The sequence below is a fragment of the Thamnophis sirtalis genome, unplaced genomic scaffold (assembly GCF_051295495.1).
Source record: "Thamnophis sirtalis isolate CommonGarterSnake01/CBP01778 unplaced genomic scaffold, rThaSir2_p1.2 scaffold_1, whole genome shotgun sequence".
In the NCBI taxonomy this organism is placed as follows: Eukaryota; Metazoa; Chordata; class Lepidosauria; order Squamata; family Natricidae; genus Thamnophis; species Thamnophis sirtalis.
Genome location: NW_028261381.1, coordinates 105,341,804 through 105,365,107, shown reverse-complemented (window position 1 = coordinate 105,365,107; position 23,304 = coordinate 105,341,804). Strand labels below are relative to the sequence as shown.

The window sequence follows — 23,304 nt, the reverse complement described above, 5'->3', positions numbered from 1 at the left end:
ACAGGCTTTGGCTTTGGATGGCTGCGCTGCCACCCAAAAATGCTATTACACCGATCTCTGCAGAGCCCACTTCACTTGCTCCTTCTCGGGCAGTTCCAGGTGGCAGAGATCGCAGTAACAAGTGTTTTCGGGCTGCAGCGAAGCAATCTCAGGAGCTTCATTGTATCCCATTCCAGGTTTTTAACTTCCCAATCTAGTGTCCTGAGAAAAGCCATTTTTGCAATCAGGGAGGAAAGAAAGCATTTCAAGTAACAGGCAGTTCCAAGCTACGGGGATCGCGGAGCAACCTGGAGCCACCCGCCGCCTGAAACGCTCTTTTTCCTCCCTGATTGCAAAAGCAAGGCGTGCATTCCTCCTGGCTAGATCCGTCTCCTGGGCCAGGAGCTGAGTCAGCAAGCCAGCAATTGGCTGGCTGCCTCTAATCTGCCTACCCTGTGTCTGCGTCTGGCTCATGGGCTCTCGCACGACCCCGCTGCCCTCTCACTTTTCTCCCTGCCTCCCCGGGTGCTGGCCAGGAGAAATGAGAAGGCAAGTCTGCAGAGGAGGAGGGCACACGTCTCTGCAGTGTGCCCTGGGGAACTGGGAAGGAAAGCATTTTGAGGTGGCAGCGCATACTGGAACTGCCTGCCACCTGAAATGCATTTTTTTGGTCTCCGCATGTGCCCTTTGTAGAATTGGGGAGGGAATTGTGGCACTGCCGCCCCCAAAATGCTTTTGTTGAAAAGGCTTTTAACGCAATTCCTCAGGCTGCTTCTGGAATCAGGCTCCATGTGGAAGTGAGGATACCCCCCCCCCGCCCTGGAACCATCTGAAAATGTGATGCGTGGAGCGGGAGGGTGGAGCTATATTCAGAGTATAAGACACACCCAGATTTTCACCCTCTTTTTTGGGGGGAAATGGTGCATCTTATACTCTGAAAAATACGGTAGGATAGCAATGAGCATTTAGTAGTCAGGAGATGATCACTGATACATTCTCCTCCCCAACTCTCCAAATACTTTAGTTCTACTTTAAGTTGTTTGCTAGAGATATGCCCCGCCCCCCATTATGTAACTTCCTGCATCATATTTAAAGAGGAAGCCGCCTTTGTTGATCATTAGAAAGAACTTCATTAGGCATGGCAATAAGTCTCTGAGATTCTAAGCACCTGTAAGCCAGTGCTGTCTGAAGGAGAGGCTTGTAGCTTTTAGTCAGATGCATCCTTTCCTTTTCTGTGTTGGATTCTGAGTTAGGTGGAAATAGCTCACTGGGAGGTGATAATTTGCTGCCAGGCAACACAGCAGATTCTTTTCCAGTTCTGCTTTGTTGGTTTGCATTTGATTTTACTCCCCATTCTGAACACTAGTGCTCCTTTTGTAGGTAGCCATCTTTGTTACTTCTTTTGTAACCAGTCTTTTATCTTTAGTATGCATGCTCATAAATAAGAACTTTTTAAAAGTTTAATACAAGGACATTGTAGCACATAGATACACATTTATTTACTGGGCAAATTATGATAGACATCCCCAAATATAAAAAGGTTGCTGTGAAATCCAATAACAAGGCTTTTGATCAATATGATCATGTTAGACCTCGCTTAAAGAACTTGGATTTTTACAGTTTTAATCTAAGCATAGATTAAAAAGGCTATGTGCATGGCCTTTGGTGTTCTGAATGTCTTACATAATCTTGGTTTTAGGTTGCAGCTGTATTCTGCTCACTAATTTGGAATTTTAGCAATTACTTTATATTTAATTCTGATTAACTTTATACCTTTCATTATATTTTGTTTAGCTTATTTTTAATTTTTAAAAAACAATTATGTTCTGTGCTCATCTTGTGAAAAAGTCATTTTGTGATTCCCTGGATATTCTTTTACCAAGGTCATTATAATACATTAATATTCATAGTGGAAACTCACTGTGGAAACCTCTTCAATCCAAATGTAATGTATAGCAATCTGAAGGTGATTTTGTTAATCTTAGAACATATCTCTCTCTAAATAATATATGAACTGCTTTAGCTGTCTTTAATCCAAAGAGTAGATATATTCATGTACGTTCTATATTACACATTAATATTTGATTTGATTACATGAAAATGTTTAACTGTTAACCATTATGGGAAAAAGTGACAGAATAGATTTCTTGAGTGTACTTATGTGGAATATATTGATCTTGAAACCATGATTTGCATTAGCATTTGAAAACAGGAAATCTCACCTAGGATTTGATTTGAATGTATATATGGTCACTCATCTTAAGCATTTTATCAATGCAATGCAATGCAATTGCATATGCAGCATCGTTACCACAATCCTGGGCAATACACAAAACAGCAAAGCACCCTTCCCAATAATCAGGAAAACTTTATAAAAATTGTATAGCACCCTGGGGTATCAGTCTCTCATATATTCCGTGGTTGCAAAGTGTTTAGAATGCAGTACTGCAGGCTAACTCACTGTTCATTCCAGGAGTTCAATTCTGAACAGCTCAAGGTTGACTTGGCCTTCCACCCTTCCAAAGTTGGTAAAATGAGGACCCAGATTGTTGGGGGCAATATGCTGACTCTGTAAACTGCTTAGAGAGGGCTGTAAAGCACTGTGAAGTGAGGGGTTCTTGGTGCTATCTGAGCTTGCTTGTTTTCTTGTCTGTGTGGTTGGGGATGGTTTTATATGTTCTTTGGTTGGGCAGTTTACTAATGGCGCTTTGGCAGTTTCCTGATTGAGGTATTACTTGATTGTTGGTTTGAAGTTAATCTTGGGAGTTAATCTATGCTGATCTGAGTGCTGATTACTGGTGGAGTGGTGCTGGAGTCTTTTTCTCTTTGGGCTGCTTGACTGTCTCTTTTGCATAGTCTATAGATGCTGTTAATGTCTGTGTGTCTATTGATGGCTGATTCATCAGTGCCAGGCTTCTAGAAATTCCCTGGCATTTTTGGACTTGGCCTGGTCTAGGATTGTCACATTTTCCCAATTGAAAAATGCCAGGGAATTTCTAGAAGCACTCCTTCCTGATTACCTAGTTAGGGTAATGAAATGTCTTCAAGAAAACAAGCAAACTCAGAGAGCATCCCTCATTTCAACCCTGAGCTACAAATATTGTCCTTTATTGGCACTATGAAGCGGTATATAAGTCTAAGTGTTATTGTTATTCCATCTTACTAGATTGCAGCCTCATTTTATCTTAAAACTTTTGGAAAGAACCAACTCTTCAAGACCGCTTCTGAAAGGTGGGGTAGAGGCCTCCCAGATATCTGGAGAAGGGTGTTCCACATGGCAGAGGCAGCTGTGGAGAAGATGCACTTCCTAGGGCCTATTAGATGTAAAGAGCAAAGGAAATTAGTTAGCCTGGAATCATTATGATGGCAAAAGGGCTGCCCCCCCCCCCCAATTCCTTGGAGCCTTATTTAATTGTTCTCAAGCCTGGAGAGATTTCTGAATTATAGGCAGAACATAATAAAGTAGTTAACTTGAATTCTGCATATGTGGATCTGGTTGTCTGTGCCTGACAAGAAAGAAGAGCAAATAAAAGGGACCTGAATCCCAAGCAATAATGTAATGTGAGTAAATGTTTCAGATAAGCCCCTACCTAGTTTACACAAAGAGGAAGGGAGAGAGGGGAAAGTACATTTATACTTAAAAGATTCTGTTACTGGAGTTTTAATAATAAAAAGTAGTAATAGGCCTTTGTTTTCTAGGCTGATCTATCTTGGAGATCTTATACTGAATGACAACATTTTAGGGAAGGGACCTGTTGAGGGCGGCATCCTATCTGACTTATAATGGGGAGATAGTTAGATATCCGTAAGGAGAGGTGTTCCCATAAGTAAGTAACATTAATGATTCCTTGCTATTTAGAGCCTTAAAAGTGATAACCATCAGCTTGAATTGTACCCAGTGCAGTTCCACACCAATGTTGTAATATGGACAAACTGTGGGGAAACCAAAATAGTGTGCACTGCAGCATTCTGGACCAGTTCTGGATCACCCAAATAATTGTGAGAGACTAACAATACAGACCAATAAAACAAATATATAAAAATCAGCTATAGTAAATAAAAAACAAAATTTGGGGCACCTCATACACCATTCTCATCCCCAAATTTGCCTGTGTAGGGTTTTGCTAACAATCGTACCACTAACATTTGATGGCAAAGGCCAATAGAATAGGATTTTTGGTGGGACACTGTTACTGAAGGCAGGTACCACAACAGATAATATTGTCATCATTTTCTGTTATGTAATAGCAGCTAGGAATATTTATTAGGAATTCTAGGTTTAAACTTAACTTTTCTGAAAATGTAAAAAGACAATTGCTTGTCTTTTATGTAATCTACTCCTTTAGACAAAAGGCTTGTAAATCATTCTACCTTGATAGCAATTAGAACTTGTGTTTAAACACCTTAAGTAAATGGACAATTAGTGGCACTACACTGGCTTTTGCTTCAGTAATTAACCCAATTACCTTTCACATTTTTCTTTAATGATGAAAGTGAATATGTTAACATGCTGGTTGAGTTGCCTTGGAAACCATATTCCAAGCTGTTCTTCAGACCTAAATCGAATGATGTTTTTCCTGCATACAGTCCCCTTTGAGACCTTTTTTATTTTATTTATTTTTGACTTGGAGAGTGTATAGTACACGTGGCATTTAAAAGGTAATCTCCTGTGCTGGGTATCCTAAAGGAAACTCATTCTAGTCAGGCACATCCCACTTTAGCAATATTTTTCTCCATTGTTTTAAGGAGAATATTGACAATTGGAACATATCCAAGAGAGTAACATGGCAGGGAACCTCAGAATGACATTCTCAACATGTGGAGCTGAATTTGTTTGACCTGGATAATGAACTGGTGAGGAATGATACTTCACTCTCCGCAGATACTTCGAAGGCAGCCATATTATAGCTGTAGATCAAATTTGTTTATTGTTGTTCCAGAGGAATAGTCAAAGTACAGAAGGAAGAGTTTATGTAAACTTTAGGGGCAAGTGTCAAATAGAATCAATTTTTTGACATTGGACCAGATTCCTTCTCAGACTCTCTGAAAACTTTGTTATATTAGGGATTTATATGGCACTTATTAGGGACAGTGGATTTCTTGCTTTGCCACAGCCATTGGACTGAATGAATCTCTTTCTAATTCTGATCTTGTGTAATTCTTTAAGTAATATAAACTTCTATCTACTGCATTGATCTAGATCAGGGCTGTCAAACTCCCGGCCCATGGGCCGGATGCATCATGTGCTGGCTAGGCCCTCGCCTGGTTTAGCAAAGGGGAAGAAAGTCCCAATACATCATGTGATGCCGCCGTGACAATGTGAGTTTAACACCCTGATCTAGATGGGCATTTTTTGAAATAATCTTTGGGGAAGAAATCTCAAACTTTTTCTGTAGTAATGTTGACATGTCAGTAACTTTAATACTAGTGTTCCTATGTTTTACAAAATTGGTCCTACTGTTCCTTTTTAAAATGATCAATTTGGATGATGCACCAGTTTTATATTTGTGAAGAGATAAGAGAAGCCATCTCCAAAGGATTAGAAATATTTTTCATAAATAAATACTATCAAGTTTAAGGATTGGGGTTTGCGGGAGGGGCAAATGAAATTATTACCTTAGATTACAGCTTCTCAGTTCTAAATATACGTTGAACTTCAGTAATTAATCATCACTAGATGGCAAGGTGATGCTAGATAATGAGGCAGCTAGGGCAGTTTGATAGCATTTCTTTGGGCCAGGAAGCATACTAAAACTAAACCTTTAGCTTTGTGCAAATGAAATTGTGCTCTATGTTGAGACTTACTAACTGGATAGCAGTTTAAATGTTGAGCTTTATTCATTAGAAGCTGATTAAATTCTTTAACATATAATAGAATATTGGCAATTTTTATTCATATCAGTGTATGATTGCTTGGTATCTGTGAGTAATATATTACTTAAGGATGAACAATCAGCTTGTTTCCAAACCAGTTTTCCAACCTGTTAAATCTCTAATTTGCTGAGGTTTCTCCAAGTTTGTAATCTAAATTTCAGTCTGCATGCTATCAGCGGTCAACTGCCTAAGAAAACTATTGTTTTAATATTCAGCAAGTTCGTATCAAGAGATATAAGAAAATGTATTATGTGACAGCATGTCCCTTTTATGTAGAGAATAGAATACTAGGAAGGATATGTTTGCTGTCTGATAACCAATTATCAAGAGCCAGTTTGATACAATGATTAAAGCATCAGACTAGAAAGTGGGAGACCACAAGAGCTAGTCCTGTCTTAGGCACAAAGGCAGCTGGATGAACTTGGGCAAATTATTGATTTTTGCCCCTAACAAGGAGGCAGTGGCAAGCCACTTCTGAAAAACCTTTTCAAGAAAACTGCAGGAACTTGTCTGGACAGTCTTCAACAATTGGACGTGATTGAACAGAAAGGGTAAAAAAATATTACATTTGTCTTAAAATCCTAAGTGGGCCATTTGGTAGAAAAAAAGTCACTATAGTTCTAGTCTGCATTCCTGCATGGTGTTTTTTTAACTGTACAAATTGCTTGTGGAAACAATTTCAGTTAGTCAGGAAACAAAAAAATCCCATCTCCCACAATTTATAACTTTTCTCTGTTGAAAAAATATGAAACAATCTTGGTGATATTTTTTAAAAAAAGGAATAGATGGAAACATGATCTCAAAACAGAAAAGATATAAAATAGATACTTCATATTTCACTGTTTCTCAGCTTTGGCAACTGTAAGATGTTCAGACTTCAAGTTGGCTGAGGAATTCTGGGAATTGAAGTCAACTCATTTTAAAGTTGCCAAGGTTAAGAAACACTGAGGTACATAGTGTTTTTCTTCAGCTAAATTCTAGTACTTAAAACATCCTTGTTGCTTTTTGTAAGATCATCTCAATTTAGGTAACAGTTCCATTCTAGAAAGCTTTACATAATCTGATTCTTATGTAACTCAAAATTGGATCAATGGTCTTTCAAATCAGTGCAATTAAGATAAAATAACATTGAAAAATGTGAGATAAAGCAGAAGATTTCTGCATAATAATTATTGCAATATATGACTTAGAAAGTCTGCCTTGTGACAGATGTGTCCAATCTTAAAGTTTCACTTTGTAGTATTCATGTTATATTGAACATTTGTGTTGTTATCATGCACATTTAGATATGATTTTAAAAACATTTTGATAGTTCCTTATTTGAACACTTGTAACTTACTATCATGGTATCTATAATAATTTGGACCTTCAGTTGTACTACTGTGGAAGATTCCCAGTTCAGTTGAGTAAGTTATTTCACCCCTCTTATTTTTTAATCACACATAAACTTAGAAAATAGTATGTAGAGTATAATATCTTGTTCAGCTAAAAGCACAAAAAAGCTAAAAGCAGAACAGAATTATAATATTGTAATAAATTGGTTTAAGAATGTCAAAACAGGAAACATTGGGGGATCATGATAGGAATGCATAGTGTTTGTGTGTTCTCAAAATACTAAAGAAGGTGCTAACAAAGTATTTAAAGATGAAAAACCTATAATTATAATTTGTACATTCATTAGTTATGTGCTATTAAGTCAGTGTTGATAGTGACCACATGGATAACCTTCTTCAAGATGGTCAACAAAGACTTGACTTTTCAGGTCTCCCGATGATGCAGTTATCACCAACATAATTAAATATTTCTTCTATCTTTTTCCATACTATGGACTTCTCAAGACCTAGGTGTTTGCATAATGTATTTAAAATATAATAATTTGTGCCTGATCATTTATGTCTTCAATGAGAAATCTAGATTGATTTGTTCTATAATCCCTTTGTTTCTTTTCTTGGGTGCCTATAGTGTAATATAGACTTGTTCAACATCAGAGTTCAAGCATATCAATAGTCTTTCTATCTTCAGCTTTTGTTTCCATTAAAGAATGGATTTGCTGTTGGGAAAATCTGTCTGGCATTAAAAAACAAAAAGAGCTACAAATAGGCCTCTTAAAGCAAATCATAATTAAATAGGCAGAAGGACAAATAGAAGATAATTGCTTAGATCATCATTTAATCTAAAAGCCAAATGCTCTATTGGGATTTTCCATAGTTATAATAGAAAAAATGAAATTGCTAGAATCCTGGAACATGTGTTTTTCATTTAACTCTAAATGTAGTTGGAGTTTAAATTATTTAAAAATACAATTTGTTAGACGTGAAAGATGTTACATCAGAAAGTGAGTTTAATCACACTAATTGAAGAAAATAATTGGAATTTCAGTCAAGACTATACTACTATTTTGAAAAATGTAATAACAGTACCCAAATCAATATGAGACAATAATTAAACAAACTCTTGTAAAGGGGAACTGCCATAAACAGGTTTTCTTCTTCAAGGATGGACAATAAAAATCCATTGGCATATGGCTCAAATCTTTTCAGTAGTGAATGTGCTATTGAACATAATTCTGAATGAAACTTAAATTAACTGACTTTAAAAGCCTGTGTATTTAATATGTAGAACATATTAAATATGTGTAGAACCCTATAAATATATAGGGGTTGTTAAATGTATTTTGTCCATAAAAATGTAGAGCAGGTGTCACAAATGGGTAATGTAACTCTGCCAAACCCTTTTTAAGGATCTTTACCCTTCTGCTTCCTCGGTCTTAAATTCTAGGAGTACAAGATGGGGCTGATCCCCCTTTCTCAGTACCAAACTTTTAAAAAAATCTCAATTTCCCTTCATTTACAGGATAATGATGTTGATGATGTTATCCATGCTTGGTGATTCTATAGGCCAAATCTCTCTACATCTTCTTTGAGTTATTCTATGATCTGGCTGATGGTGTCTAGTTTACCAGGTGGTGTCTAGTTGGTGTCTAGTTTACTAGGTGGTGATGGTGTCTAGTTTACCAAGATAAGTAGATGGTGTCTAGTATACCAGGATAAGTAGACACAAGCAGTTTAGAATTACTTGAGACTAGTTCAAAAACAACAGCAGAATAACAGTATATAAGGGATTTTTATTTTAATATAGTAATTGATTAGGGAATGAGATAATTGAACCAAATTATAGGAAGGCAAGAGCGAGGGACAGGAGGCTCCAGTGGATAGGTATTGACACGCCCATTTGGCCACGAGACTGGGATGAAGCTGAAGACACGCCTCTGTGCTCCAACCTTCCTTCCCCACTTCATCTCAGTCCAGCTAAAGAACGAGTCATATTTTTAACTTCTCCTGCAATTTTTATCTCTATTGGAACCTCCTTGCCTCTGCAGCCACCATAGCTAGCTCTTTGCCTAGACTGTAAGTAGCTCTACGTGCTTTTCCTTTCTAACCACCAGGGAGTGTTACTTTGTATCCTTGAGATCGGAGAGAGTGTTGAGGTTGCAGCAGCCATTTCCGGCTTTGCCAAGCACGTGGCGCTGATCCCTGGGGATTCTTATGCGATCAGGAGGCTAGAGGCTAGAGATTTCCAGCCCAGAGCCCCACCCCCCCAATTGCACCAATCTACTGGAAACGGCTTCAGCATCTGGATTCGAGCCATGGAGAGCACGGAGCGCTGTAAAGAGTGTGAAGAAGCTTTCTTCTTTTTTTGAACTAAGAGCGTGCGAAGCAACCCGGGCCGAGGCAATTCTCGATGCTGAGGCAGGGGCTGCCCAAAATGGCAAAGAAGGCGGGACCAAGGTCAGCCCCATTTTACCACAAGCCCTCGTACCGGCCTCCGGAACAGGAGGCTCAGCAAAGCAGGTACTCTTTTCCCAGGTCAGAGAGGTCATCTGACCACAACTTCAGTAGGGACAGATCCCGCTTCCAGTCTCAGAGTAAGCGGCCCTTTCGAGGGGGAGGTGGGCACCCCTACCGCCAGAGCAAATAGGTCAAACCCAACCCCACTCATTGGCGATCACCTGGCTCTCTTCTCCAAGGCCTGGGCGAGAATTTCCTCTGACACCTGGGTAATCAGCACTGTCTCACATGGGCTTTGGCTAGAGTTCCTCTCCATCCCCCCCCAAACCACTTTCACACATTTCCCCGGGCGCAAAATCTAGACAAACGCAGGCGGATGCGTCAGGCCATTAAGCATCTGCTTGACATCGCCGTGATAGAACTGGTCCCCTCGGACCAGGTGGGCCGGGGGTTCTACTCAAATCTGTTCCTCATGCCGAAAGCTTCAGGGGGTTGGAGAGCTATTCTCAACTTGAACTTCTTGAACCAACATCTTGTGTATCGCAGGTTCAAGATGGCCTTGCTTAAATCCATTCTAGCAGGCATACGGGAGGGGGATTACATGGCTTCTATAGATCTCACGGAGGCTTATCTCCATATTCCCATCCTCCCACACCACAGGCAGTACCTGCGGTTGTCCTACCTGGGCTGCCACTTCCAATACAGGGCCCTTCCCTTTGGGTTATCCTCTGCACCTAGGTCATTCACAAAGGTACTGGCGGTGGTGGCAGCCTACCTAAGAGGCTTTCCCATTAGGCTACATTGCTATCTGGATGACGTCCTTGTCCAGGGGGCACCCCGGGTCAGACGAGGGTGGACCTCTGGCAGGTCGTGGACACCCTTCAGGGGCTGGGGTACTCCGCCAACTTCGAAAAGAGTTCCCTCACCCTGTCAACTAGAATTCTCATTTAGGGGCGGTCATAGACTCCCGTGCAGGAAAGGTTTTTCTCTCCCCGGACCGCAGGACCAGTTTGGTTAAGATGATTAAGCAGGTTCATAGGGACTGTTATGTTCCCATAGCCTTTTTATCCAGCTTGTTGGGGAAACTCATATCCTGCATCGAGGTAGTACCGTGGGCACAGTTGCACGCCAGGACTCTGTGGTAGCAACTTCTACCGTTCCAGAGAGCCAACACCAGCAGCTCACTGACCAAGGTCGAGGCCACCCCACAGGTACGGATTTCCCTCAAGTGGTGGCTGTCCCCAGCCTTGCTCAAGGGGTGTGAGTTCAGGGACCAGGAGCACCTCGTTCTCACCACAGATGCCAGCCTATTTGGCTGGGGGATGACCCTGGGGGCCGGTGGTCCTGGCAGGAACTCTGACACAATATCAACTGGCTGGAGCTCAGAGCGATCCATCTGGCGCTTTGATATTTCTGGACCACTGTCGAGGGTCATCACATCCTGGTACTCGTGGTGGCCAAGACCCACATCAATCAGCAGGGCGGCACGTGTTCCCAGGCACTGCACACCGAAGCGATGTTGCTGGGCAGCTGGGCAGAGAGACATCTGCAGTCGATCCGGGCGGAGCACATCACGGGGATCGACAACCATCAGGCCGACTGGCTCAGTCGAGAGAAGGTGGACAACGGAGAGTGGAGCCTGTCCCAGGAGCTGTTCCAGAGCATCTGCCGGAGGTTCGGACAGCTAATAGTGGACCGCTTCGCTACTCCCGCCAACACCCAGCTTCCGCGGTTTTTCTCTCGGTTCCCAGCTTGGGGAATGGAGGTAGCCGACGCAAGATGGCCAAGGGGACTTCTGTACACTTTTCCTCCCCTCCCTCTCCTTCCCAGGGTAGTTCAGAAGCTAGTCAGGGAGCAGGCAGAGCTGATCCTGGTGGCTCCTCACTGGCTGAGGAGACCCTGGTTCACGGACCTCAAGATCCTGTCAGTCCAGCCTCCATGGCGGATACCAGAGGGGGAAATAGAGCTGCACCAAGGAAAGCTGATGCACTCGGAACCACACTGGCTGCAACTAGCCATGTGAAGATTGAGTGGGAGCACCTAAAGAGAGCTCAATTTTCTCTGCGGTTGATTAGAACAACAGAGGCCTCTCGCAGAAATGCCACATCAAGGATCTATGACTCTACATGGGTGGCTTTCATTTCCTGGTGCAAGGCAAAACAGATTGAGCCCACTAGGGCCTCGGTACCGCAAGTCCTGGAATTCATCCAGGATGGCCTAGACAAGGGTCTCACCTAGGGGACAGTGCGCAGGCAACTAGCTACCCTTGCCACGATCCTCCTGAGCACGCCCGGTTCCTCTCACCCAACTTCATTCCCCACATGGAATCTTTCCACCATGCTGTGGGCTCTCATGGAGGAGCCCTTTGAACCGTTGAGAACGGTTAGTCTGAAACACTTAACCCTTAAGGTGGTATTCCTAGTCACCATCACGTCAGCTAGAAGGGTGTCAGAGCTAGGAGCACTCTATTCTAGGGAGGCATGTGCATGTTCCACAACAACAAGGTCATGTTGAGGTTGGACCCAGCCTTTCTTCTTAAGGTGAATTCCATATTCCACCGTTCCCAGGAGCTTGTTCTCCCCGATTTCTGCTCTAATCCTGCTAGGGAATGGGAACAGCAGTGGCACTGGTTGGACGTCAGACGGGCCCTGTGTATTTACCTGAAGCAGACGGCCTCCTTTCGGAGGTCAGAGGAACTCTTCCTATCTTTACAACCGTCGTCTCTGGGTAGGAGGGTAACGCCTTCCACTATTAGCCGATGGATCCACTTAACCATATCGCTAGCATACGAATCCCAAAAGTTGCCGCTGCTGGCCGGCATCACGGCACACTCGACGAGGAGTGTTGCCACCTCGGTGGCTTGGGTCTCCCAGGCCCCCATAGAGGACATTTGCAGAGCGGCTACATGGGCATCCCCATCGCCGTTTATCCAACATTACAGGTTGGATGCATTCGCATTGGCTGATGCAGCGTTTGGATGCAGGGTGCTACAGCAGGTTATTGCAGAGCATGGGTTCCCCGCCCATGGGACTTAGCTTTGGTAGGTCCCATCCACTGCCTTCTGTCCCTCGCTCCGGAAAATGGCAGTTGGTCTTACCTGAACTGCTATTTTCGGGGATCGGACAGGAGGCTCCAGTTCCTGCCCTAGATAGCATGATAGCTGGGGTGGTGGGAGTTCTCCTTTGTGCCTTATTTTCAGGTCTGAGGGGAGCTTACTTCGATGAAGTGGAGAAGGAAGGGTGGAGCACAAAGGCGTGTCTTCAGCTTCATCCCAGTCTTGTGGCCAAATGGGCGTGTCAATACCCATCCACTGGAGCCTCCTGTCTGAGCCCCAAAAATAGCAGTTCAGGTAAGACCAACTGCCATTCTGTATACCAGTCATTGAGCAGCAAGCAGATACCTAAAGGAACAGAAAATGTGAACAAAATTATTTATTTGTTTGTAAAATGTATTGGCCACTCTTCTTATCACAGGGTAACTTTGGGCGGCTTAGAATGTTAAAAAGATAAAACTGTACAAAACCTAGATTATATAAATAAAATACAATAGAGCCAATTACTTTGACCCAGCACCTTTCTTTTTCCTTTCCCCCCTTCTACCTCAAGTGTTCTCTTCTTCCCTTTTTTTCTTTCCCTAGTTTCGCATTATTTTTATTTTCTTTGTATTTTATATTCCGATAAACTAATAAAAATCGTAAAACAAAGATCCAATTACTGAGCCCTGATTAAAAGAGGGGATGGGGGGAATAGGATGAGAAGGGGGAGAAGATGGGATCTCTTATTAAATCTATCAACCCCCCCCCCATGTGAAACTGTTCCATTGGAGCCCCAAGAGAGCTGGCAGAGCCAAGTATTGTGGAAGGTCAGGAGGGTTGCAGCCAACCTCACTCCAGGATGCAAGATTTTCCAAAAGGCAGGTGCAATAGCAGAGGAAGCTCTTCTCCTCAACCCTATCAGCCAGAATACCCTGGCCAAAGGGGCCCACAACATGCCTCCTCTACTGACATGGCTGGGGTGAACCAATCTCAATGGGATCAGATGGTCCCCATGTGGAGAACTGCCCATATGAGCAAATCATGCAGAAAAGGTGTAAAATGTTTCTACCTAAATTTTCCAGATGATCACTACATCATAAAAGACAAATTTAACACCCAACTGGGTTTTGGGGAGGATTTTATTTGTTTGTGTTTTTGGCCTCATACAACTATCACATTGCCCTTGTCATGATCAAAATTGGAGGCAGCACACCATGGACATAGGTTCCCCCCCCCAAAAAAAAAAACTTATTTCTTAACCAAGAATGCTTGGGCAGTAACAGTTCATTTGAAAACAGTTTATGTACCTCTCCTTCATGTGAGGGCTTGCTCTCTCCTATTTTGATCAGCTGCTTGCTGGATTCTTTTCATGCAGCCTGTTTTTCCTGCATACTTGCTCCCTAAGCTGCCTATCAAAGTGCCAGCAATTTTTCTATCAGGAATAATGTCTGCGAAATACAAAAAAGAAATCCAATATTTAATACTACATATAATTACAGCGGCAAGGATTGCCTTTGCCCAGAAATGGAAAAACAAATTAATTCCAAGCAAAGATGAAATAATAAGAAAGGTTATGGATTGTGCTGAAATAGACAAACTAACTAAAGAAATCCAGGGGAAAAAAGAATCAGAATTCTACCAGATATGGAATAAATGGTATAGGTGGATGGAGGAAAGAAACAAGAATCAATGAAGCAATATAACAAAACTCAAAAAATAATAGTTATGAGTAAAATAAGAGGGTTAAGAATGGTGAAATCAAAATACAATAGAAGGGGAAATAATATAAGGTGAGTGGTATCAATTGATAATTGCTATTGGAAGGAACAGGAAGCTCCTGTTCGTATTGTATTGTGTAAATGTGTTTGTGCATTTTACATGTTTGTTAATAAAAAATAAAAATAAATAAAAAAGTGCCAGCAATTTTTCAATTTGGAAATATAGATAAATTATGTCTTTATATCAAATTTTGATACTTGTTGAATATTCAGATTTATTTTAGCATTGATACATTCAAGATGTTTTCTGTTTCTTGCTGGTCATCAAATCTTTTGTTATGCCTATGTTATTGTATTCTCACTGATTTTACTAGTGTACTGTTCCTAGGGAATTTAATTCATTTCCTCCGCCATTTGTTCCTTCTTTACCATGAGAACTTCTCACTAGGCTCTTTTTACAGCCTGGTGAGAGACCTGCCTAGGCTCCTTGGTATCAGATTTAAGAAAGAATCATAAAGTATTCTCTTAATCATTGTTCTTCAGCTTCATATGTTACAGGAAAGGAAAATGATACTACCCTTAGGCATAGTGGCTGGCTTGGAAGTCATTATCATTGGTGGTGACCCTTAATGAGTATGGTGTGCTCTTGATGTATACTCCATAGGAATCAACTGTCATCATTTGTTATATTGTGGGTGCCTTTACAGAAAGGATTTTATTTAGGTTGTCAGGGACTTCATTTGTATTAATGAAGTTCTGGTTCCCATATGAGTATAGGATTAGTTTTAATATCTGCTTGCATTAATATGAAGTCAGCTCAGGTAAATAGCAGTTGAGCTGAGCCACTTAACTGTAAGAAATTGCAACTGTCAAAGATAGTTCTCCTGTAGTTTATGGCTTTAGCAAAGATCTTTTTAAATTTGTCATGTTTTTATTGTCTGTGTTGTACTAAAAAGTTCTTTTTTTCTTATTGAGAAAAAGATTAAGTGGCTTTTTTGTTGAGGTGTCGCAATATAGTTAAGATAGAAAGTAGCGAAATGAAGCTGTGCAGTGACAAGGTTTTTTTAAGCTCATGAAACAAGACAAATCTGTGTCAGTTGTACTACAGATGAGAGATGGATAAATGATAGTAATTTAAAGGTGGATTTGGTGACACATGGCACCAAAGAATAATTGGAAAATACTGTTTTACAGTGTGTTCTAATTGTTGATTGGTGAATGCTGTTGAAAACCAAAATGTCACTTTCATCATCCAGTCAAGAATGACTTAAGTGCTTATACCGAATCCTCACTCCCATTGCATGCTTGAATTTGAATGTTTGCACAGTATTTACAAAGAGTTATGAGTGAATCATAAAGACCTCAGCAGGTTTTTGCAATTGACTAACCTTGTCTGAGCTTAGAAGCTTGAGATCATTCTTATTAATCTCTGTACAGCAAGCTGTGTGTAAATCAAAGTTTTAAAAAAAGAGAGAAATACACACTCTTTTTGATCACCCTCTATTTTCCTAAGCAGCAGGAAAGAGAAGGGGGAATAGCTCATGTCAGAAATCTGAACTGATTCTTGTAGAAGAGCAATCCATGCTTTCTGTACACATAGATTATCACTCTGTGCTATCAGATCTTCATCTCATATGTATATTGTGTTTTTCTTTGAAGCTAGCCCATATGAAATGCAATTCAAGTACAGTTTGTCCAACAAAATTTAATTGCCAGTGTAAAAGTTGTCATTTATATGATGTTTCAATGTTAAATTAAGATAAATTAATTAGCCATGGAGAACAAAACTAAAGCTTTTATTTATTTATTTATTTATTTATTTATTTTAAACTAACTATACTGCAGTGATTATTGTGAAACTCAGGACTATTTGGATATTTTATTAGATTATAGCAAATAATGAAGCCCACAGAATAGAAGGGTAGAGATTCCAGCTCTCCTGCTCAAGAAGTGTTCTCATTTTTCACACCCTTGTCTTCTTGTTCTGATATTGGTGGTGTATTTCCTGTTGCCATAACATGTTCTCTAGGAGTTATCCCATTAGCTTACTCTCGTTTAGGACTGTTACACTTTGTAGTGCTGGTCTTCTGGTAGTTAAAAATCAAACATGCAAGTAACGTTGATAGTGGCACTTCCTTGGTATGGGATAAAACAACATAATGACTAAGATTCAGTTCTTCCTCCCCACCCCTTGGCAGTTAAATCAGTAACATTGAAATAAAAACAGGCTTTCTTTTTTTAAAGAAGATAAAATGTAAACATTATTTTGGACTTCAAATATTAACATGCAAAGATTTAAAACTGAAGAAAATTGCAGAGTGGCTTACATCATGGTAATACAGCAGCTTGCAAATTAATTGTGAAAGAAATTCCAAAGAAACGATTGTGTTCCATTCAAAAGTGTCACTGGTTTGCTACAAATGAAGATAGCAATAGCAATAGCAGTTAGACTTATATACTGCTTCATAGAGCTTTCAGCCCTCTCTAAGCGGTTTACAGAGTCAGCATATCGCCCCCACAGTCTGGGTCCTCATTTCACCCTCCTCGGAAGGATGGAAGGCTGAGTCAACTTTGAGCCAGTGAGATTTGAACCGCTGAACTGCAGATAGCAGTCAGCTGAAGTGGCCTGCAGTACTGCACCCTAACCACTGCGCCACCTCGGAAGATCCTTCCGTCCAGACTCTACAAGGGAATTGGTGATGCTTAGAAGAATATTCCAAGGAAAAGATTATATCTTTATGAAACGTATATGACAGCTGAGCTTGTACAAAGCGATAAAGAAAATGAGACCTCACCTTTTATCCTAAAAATACCCCAGAAATTGATATAAACAATCCTCATTTAGTGACTAAATCAATTAGCAAACCATTCACATTTGGCAGTGATGAAAAAATAATTTTACAACCAATCCTCACATTTATGACCTACCCAGGTCTGTAAAGAAAAGAAAAGCAAAACTGAAGTAAGATCATTACACAGTTGCGGTTTCACTTAGCAACCCTTTGCTTAATAATCAAGTTGACAGTCTCAATTGTAGTGTTGGGAGGATTACCTGCGAGGGAGGAGGACGAGGAGGGAGGAGGACGAGGAGGGAGGAGGACGAGGAGGGAGGAGGACACCCCCCCCCCCGGTGTTTTGCCTGCTTCTGCAAAATAAAGTTTCCTGAAACAGTACATATTTTGCCTCAGTTTTCTGGACATCTCCAACTTCTTGGTATTAATTAGAGGCTGTCGATACAACAGTAAATTGTCATTAATCAGTATTAATCAGAGGCTGCTGAGGACTGTGGAAGCCATCTTCTTTACACCGCCTGTCTCTCTCTTCTTTCACTGCCTTTCCGTTTCATTCTCTTACGAAGAGAAAAAACTTTTATATCCAGGAGAGAGAGGATCTCAATTAATTTGTTTTGGTATCCATGTGCACAAGTGTGAGCTAATTCTCTCTCCTTGGGATGAGATTTTTGAGTCTGCAGGCAGGTTGCACAACACCATCTTTTATTCATATGAACCAGCTACATAAACCCAGTTTGAAACGGGTTTGCTAAACATTGTTTAAGATTAAGTACAATTATATGACTTGCATATACTGTTAATTTCAGTCAATTGAAAATGGAAAAAAACATCTCTACTTTCCTATTCATCAGGTACACTGGAAGAATCTGAAGCATATGTACCTATGATGTTTTTAGATTATCCTAGATTGCAGTTAAATCTACACACCTAGTGATTCATATGCTGCCCATCTCATATTCATATTGCATATCGTAACTCTTACAGTTTCTATTGTTGCATAATACAGCAACAGTAAATTGTCATTGAAAATTGGAGGGCAAGTTAACAAAAGAAGTAATTCTCTTTTGTCTGCTTCATTTTTCTATTGTGGCAGACTTGTAGCAGAGAACAAAAATGGATCTGATAGACTAACAGAATCCTGAACTGAAAATCAAAGTGTGAAAGGTTTGATTACACAACAACTACAGCTCCCTGCATCATTATCGCTTCACTCTTGTCGAGTCACATTCTAATATATGCCAGTGTGAACGTGACATAATTCATATAAATGTTTAATTACATTTAGAGACTTTTTAAAATTAATATTTAGAGGCATTTAAATTATAGGAAAACATCCTGTAACTTCCAGTGGTGGGAGAATATCACCCTATTTTTGGTTGAAAGATTGTTTTCACCCCTTCACTCTTCTGTCATATGTTGATAGGGGGTGGTGGTTGGAGCAGGGTAGAGGGGGTGAGCTGTAAAAAGAAATTATCTTCATTTCTGTCATCACCCACTGTTCTATTATCCAGTGATAGACAGATGCAGGAAAGTTGCCAATCAAACCCACGTTTACTGCATTTCAATTGCCCTTCAGCATGTTGAAATCTAAAAACCTTAGAAGAGAGGTTGTGATGTCTCCCCTGCAGCGGTGGCAAGCACCAGGCTATTGAATAGCTGCCTTTCATCACCTTTCAGTTTTCCAGGCAATAGAAGCTACAGAGGTCTCTCAAACAGTTTGTCAAACGATTGCTAGGACTGGTTCCTGAAAGAACTGGATTTGCATGTCTAACCCTTTATTGATGTAGCCATTGCTTAGTAAACTGCCACATATCAATTTACTTTCTTGTCATTTTTCTTACACGTAGGGAATAAAAATGATAATGCAAGGTGGTATGCTGGTTTTCAATTTATTTAAAATGAGATAAAATGTAAACTTCTAATCCATCTGCCACTAAATGTGTGCTCTGCCATAACATACTTCTGATTTGATGATGCATAGTAAATCTTGACTTAGATGAGTAATGTGTGACATTTTGTTAAATGCAACCGGATAGAGCTTAATAACTACAATTAGATCTAGTCCTCGACTTACAACCATTCACTTAGTAACTGTTCGAAGTTACAGTGGCACTGAAAAAAATGACTCCTGACTGTTTTTCACACATCATTGCAGCATCCTCACGGTCGTGTCAAAAAAAATGCCCATTATTCCTACTCTTTCCTTTACCAGTTAGCAATTTATAAAATGACAGATCTTATTCCATGACTGCTAAGTTTACAGAAGAACCTTTGATGAAGAATTTTGTCAAATGTTTGCCAAAAATCCAAATATATACTGTACTATCAACAGGGTCAGCTCCATACACATGCCTATTTGTGCTTAAAAGAATCTTAGCAGCTTGGTGAGACAGGATTACTTCGTCATCTTGATGTTGATTTTTATTCAGTTTTTGCTCTGTGTGCTAAGGTATTTTTTAAACAGAGATTAAGGCACCAGGGCTATAATTTCTCAATTCTCCTTTGGATCCCTTTTTAAAATCCTTTTCACAATGGCTACTTTCCAGTCCCCTAGCAAGCAACCTGAGGGACAGGTTGCATATTTTTGATAAGAGAGCAGTAAGTTCACATTTGAATTCTTTAAGAACTCTTGGACAGATGCCATGAGAACCTAGTGATTCAAACAAATACATAACTGAATGAGGTAAGGGATGCTATTTCCACCCAATGAGAAGGAGCGTATCAGGAAGACCACTTCCTTTCATGTCCTTAACTTCAGAGACATTGCTATTATATGAATTAGTTGTTTTTTTGCCATTAGAATATTCATTCTTCTAATATAAGCAATACTAAATTATTAGCAAACATCAGGAATCATTGTAACTAAATTACCTTCAAAATTTATGATATAATGGATTTGAAATAATATAAATTGTCTTCACCCAAAAGAACAAGCATTAGGGAGCTATGGTCAAATGATTCTGGCATAACATTACCTTTGCTCAGAAGTGTTTGTTATGTACTGAAAGAATATGAGAGAAGAGGGGCCATTGCTGGCTAATTCCATCTTTATAGGGATCCTCCTTGTGGCTTTCATATCCGCAGTAGAAATTTTTACAGTGAAGCAGTCGTCTTCCTTTGCAAAAATTGTAGATGTAAGTTGTTTTGTTGCTTTGCGTTGATGATGGTTCTAGAGTGATTAATTCTTTTTCGATGTCTAAATTCCTTCTCTTGCACTCCTAGGGTTATTTTGAAAAGGGTTAATGAGTGCTATTTGTTACCCTTTTTATTATTCATATTCCTGTGCCATAATTCCTTGAATATCACTGATGATTCATTGTTTTAACTTTGTGTTGCTGCTTGTTACTATTCTTACTCTAATTAATATCCTAAATTGACATATTTATTTAAAAGTTTCATTTACAAAAAAAATATGGTGTATGATATTTTAAAATATAAAAACTTTAGTATATTAAAATCATTTTGAAAGAAGAGCTTCTATTGATCTAACAGTTTGATATCATTTAATATGCATTTTTTCTTTCTTTCTAATTCCATGACTTTGTATTTTTTGTAAAAACCAATAAAATTAGTCATTGGACCTTGACTTCTGAGTTTTGAAATTGTTAGTATGTTTTGGGTGTCATTCCTTTGAATTGGAAAGTTTCATTGACTGTTCTGTTCTTATTTTTGTCCCTAGGGGCTGTAATTGGAGATGGACAGTCTGCTGTGGCCAGCAATATTGCAAACACCACATACCGGCTCCAGTGGTGGGATTTCACTAAATTCGACTTACCAGAAATAAGCAATGGTAAGTGGGAAGGCAGAACTACTAACCTCTGAAGAACCTCGGTAGTTAAAAACAACTAGGGATGTTCACAGAAGGAGAAGCTTGTTGTTCCTCAAAAGATAACATATGTTGAAGCTGATTTTACACACACACACACACACACACACACCTTTACATTCTTTAAAATAGTTGAGGACCCCAAAGAATTTTGTTTTATGTGTGGGTTATAGCTATTAAAATTGAAATCACAACTGGGAAATGATATTTATTTAAGTTTGCAGATCTCCTGAAAATGGCCAATTTAATCATTTGTTCTGTAGATCTTTGCAAAGACCAAAGGTATGTATGTGTGAGGGAGAGAGAGAGAGAGAGACAGACAGACAGACACAGACAGACACAGACAGACACAGACAGACACCAGGTCCACACATGAAGATTCAATTAAACTGATTTATTGCTAAAAGCCTATACACAGGAATCTTCTCAACTAACAGTTGGCACCTGAGATTTAAATTAGGATCAGTGGCACTCAAGGGAATGTTAAACTTAGTTTTCTTGTGGCTATGTAGGGACTCTAGGATGAGCCCCCTTTTTGCTCCACCTCCAGATTCTGCCGTCCCTTCTCCTACAATTATTTGTATTAAAACATCCACAAACCTTATAAATTAGGAATTCTTTGTCATGTACCACAAATCTTATAAACTGAATTAGGAATTATTTATCATATCTATCTATGACAACAGCCTATTTACCAAAAAACATTTGTGCAATACATTAATCTCTAATGTGTTTTACCTAACTGTGATACAGAACTAGGATGGAAGAATATACTGTAGAGTTTAATTAAGAGATTTAAGATTAAATTATGGTTCTGAGTTTTTTGGATTGAGTTGTACACCAGAAATAATATTCTAAATGCACTAATGTTCAAATGAAGTGATAGTGAAGATAACAATATCATCCTTATTCAATTTCTCATTACCATTTGTAGATATAACTAGTAAATGAACTGTTTGGAAATATATTTCCTTTTCTTTAGCTTACCTTTCTTTCAGGAATTACTCCTTGTTATAAAATGTAACTGCGGATAACCCTTGGTTTAAAACCATTTGTTTAGTGACCATTAGAAGTTACAACAGAATTGAAAAAGTGACTTATGATTGTTTTTCACACTTAAGACCATTACAGCATCAACACGATCATGTGATCAAAATTCAGACACTGGGCAATTGGCATGTACTTATGACGATTGCAGTATTCCAGTGCCATCTGATTTCCTTTTGCTACCGTCTGATAAATAAAGTCAGCAGAGAAGCCAGATTCATTAAACGATGTTGCTAACTTAACTGCACCGATTCACTTAACAACTGTGGTAAGAAAGGTTGTAAAATGGGGCAAAACTCACTTAACAAGTGTGTTGCTTAGTAGTGGAAATGTTGGGCTCAATTGTGGTCGTAAGTCGGGAACTATTTGTATTCCAATGTAAAACATTCCCTGACTTTACTTTATTAATTTCAGTAAAGTTTTGTCTTCACATACATGACCCTTCAAAGCAGTACAAATTCTAATATTGCCCAGCTATATTTGAACCAAGGGGGAAAAATAGTTAGGGCCATTAAGTTGGTATATGAGGGCTACCTAGTTTGATTTAACAGAGAGAAACTATCCATTTACCCTTACAGGAAAGCTTAATCAAATTGTATTCTGTTGGTAACTGTACAGCAGGGGTGTCAGACTCAAGGCCCAGGGGCTGGATCTGGCCCACAGGGTACTTAGATCTGGCCCCCCAGGACCGCCCTGGAAACAGCAAAGGACCGGCCCACGGTTCCTCTGCCAATGAAAACGGTGACCCTCCCGAGGTCCATTTTTGCTGACAGAGGATTGCAGGAGGCCTTTGCAGCCAAAAATGGAGCTCAGGGCACCACACGTGCCCCTGACACAAGTCATGTCAAGCTGGCCACACCTACCCTGTCTCCCCAAGGTCAAACACAATCCTGATGTGGTCGTCAATGAAATTGAGTTTGACGGTCCTGCTATACAGGATTTAGCTGCACAAATTTAACCTAACTGTTGCCTTGTTACCAATTTAGAGGGAGGAGGCATCCCTAAAAATATTCTAGTGGATTGAGACATGTCTCTTGCAATGCCTTAAACTGAAATAATAGTAATTTTTCATTTAGAATCAAACATAGCAGTGTAATATTTGAGAAAACCTGGTGCTTCTGCAAAGAAATAACAGTCATCTTCAGTTTGAACTGGCCTAGAACATCTTTGAGCTCTTTCATACTGCTTGGATAATAGAAAGCTTGACAGCCAGAATTTGTAAAAAAGTTCACCTTGGAAGTCATAT

At 39.9% G+C, this 23,304-nt stretch overlaps 1 protein-coding gene across 5 annotated transcripts in view; it reads left to right on the top strand.

The window, feature by feature from the left end:
* Positions 1 to 23,304, top strand: part of AMBRA1 (autophagy and beclin 1 regulator 1) — a 137,487-nt gene that overhangs the window by 67,815 nt on the left and 46,368 nt on the right. For all 5 annotated transcript variants that reach the window (XM_014070546.2, XM_087720259.1, XM_014070575.2 and 2 more), the window contains one exon: positions 20,865 to 20,975. In XM_014070546.2, the coding sequence (XP_013926021.2) occupies positions 20,865 to 20,975 (111 nt within the window). The remainder of the gene's footprint in view (positions 1 to 20,864; positions 20,976 to 23,304) is intronic.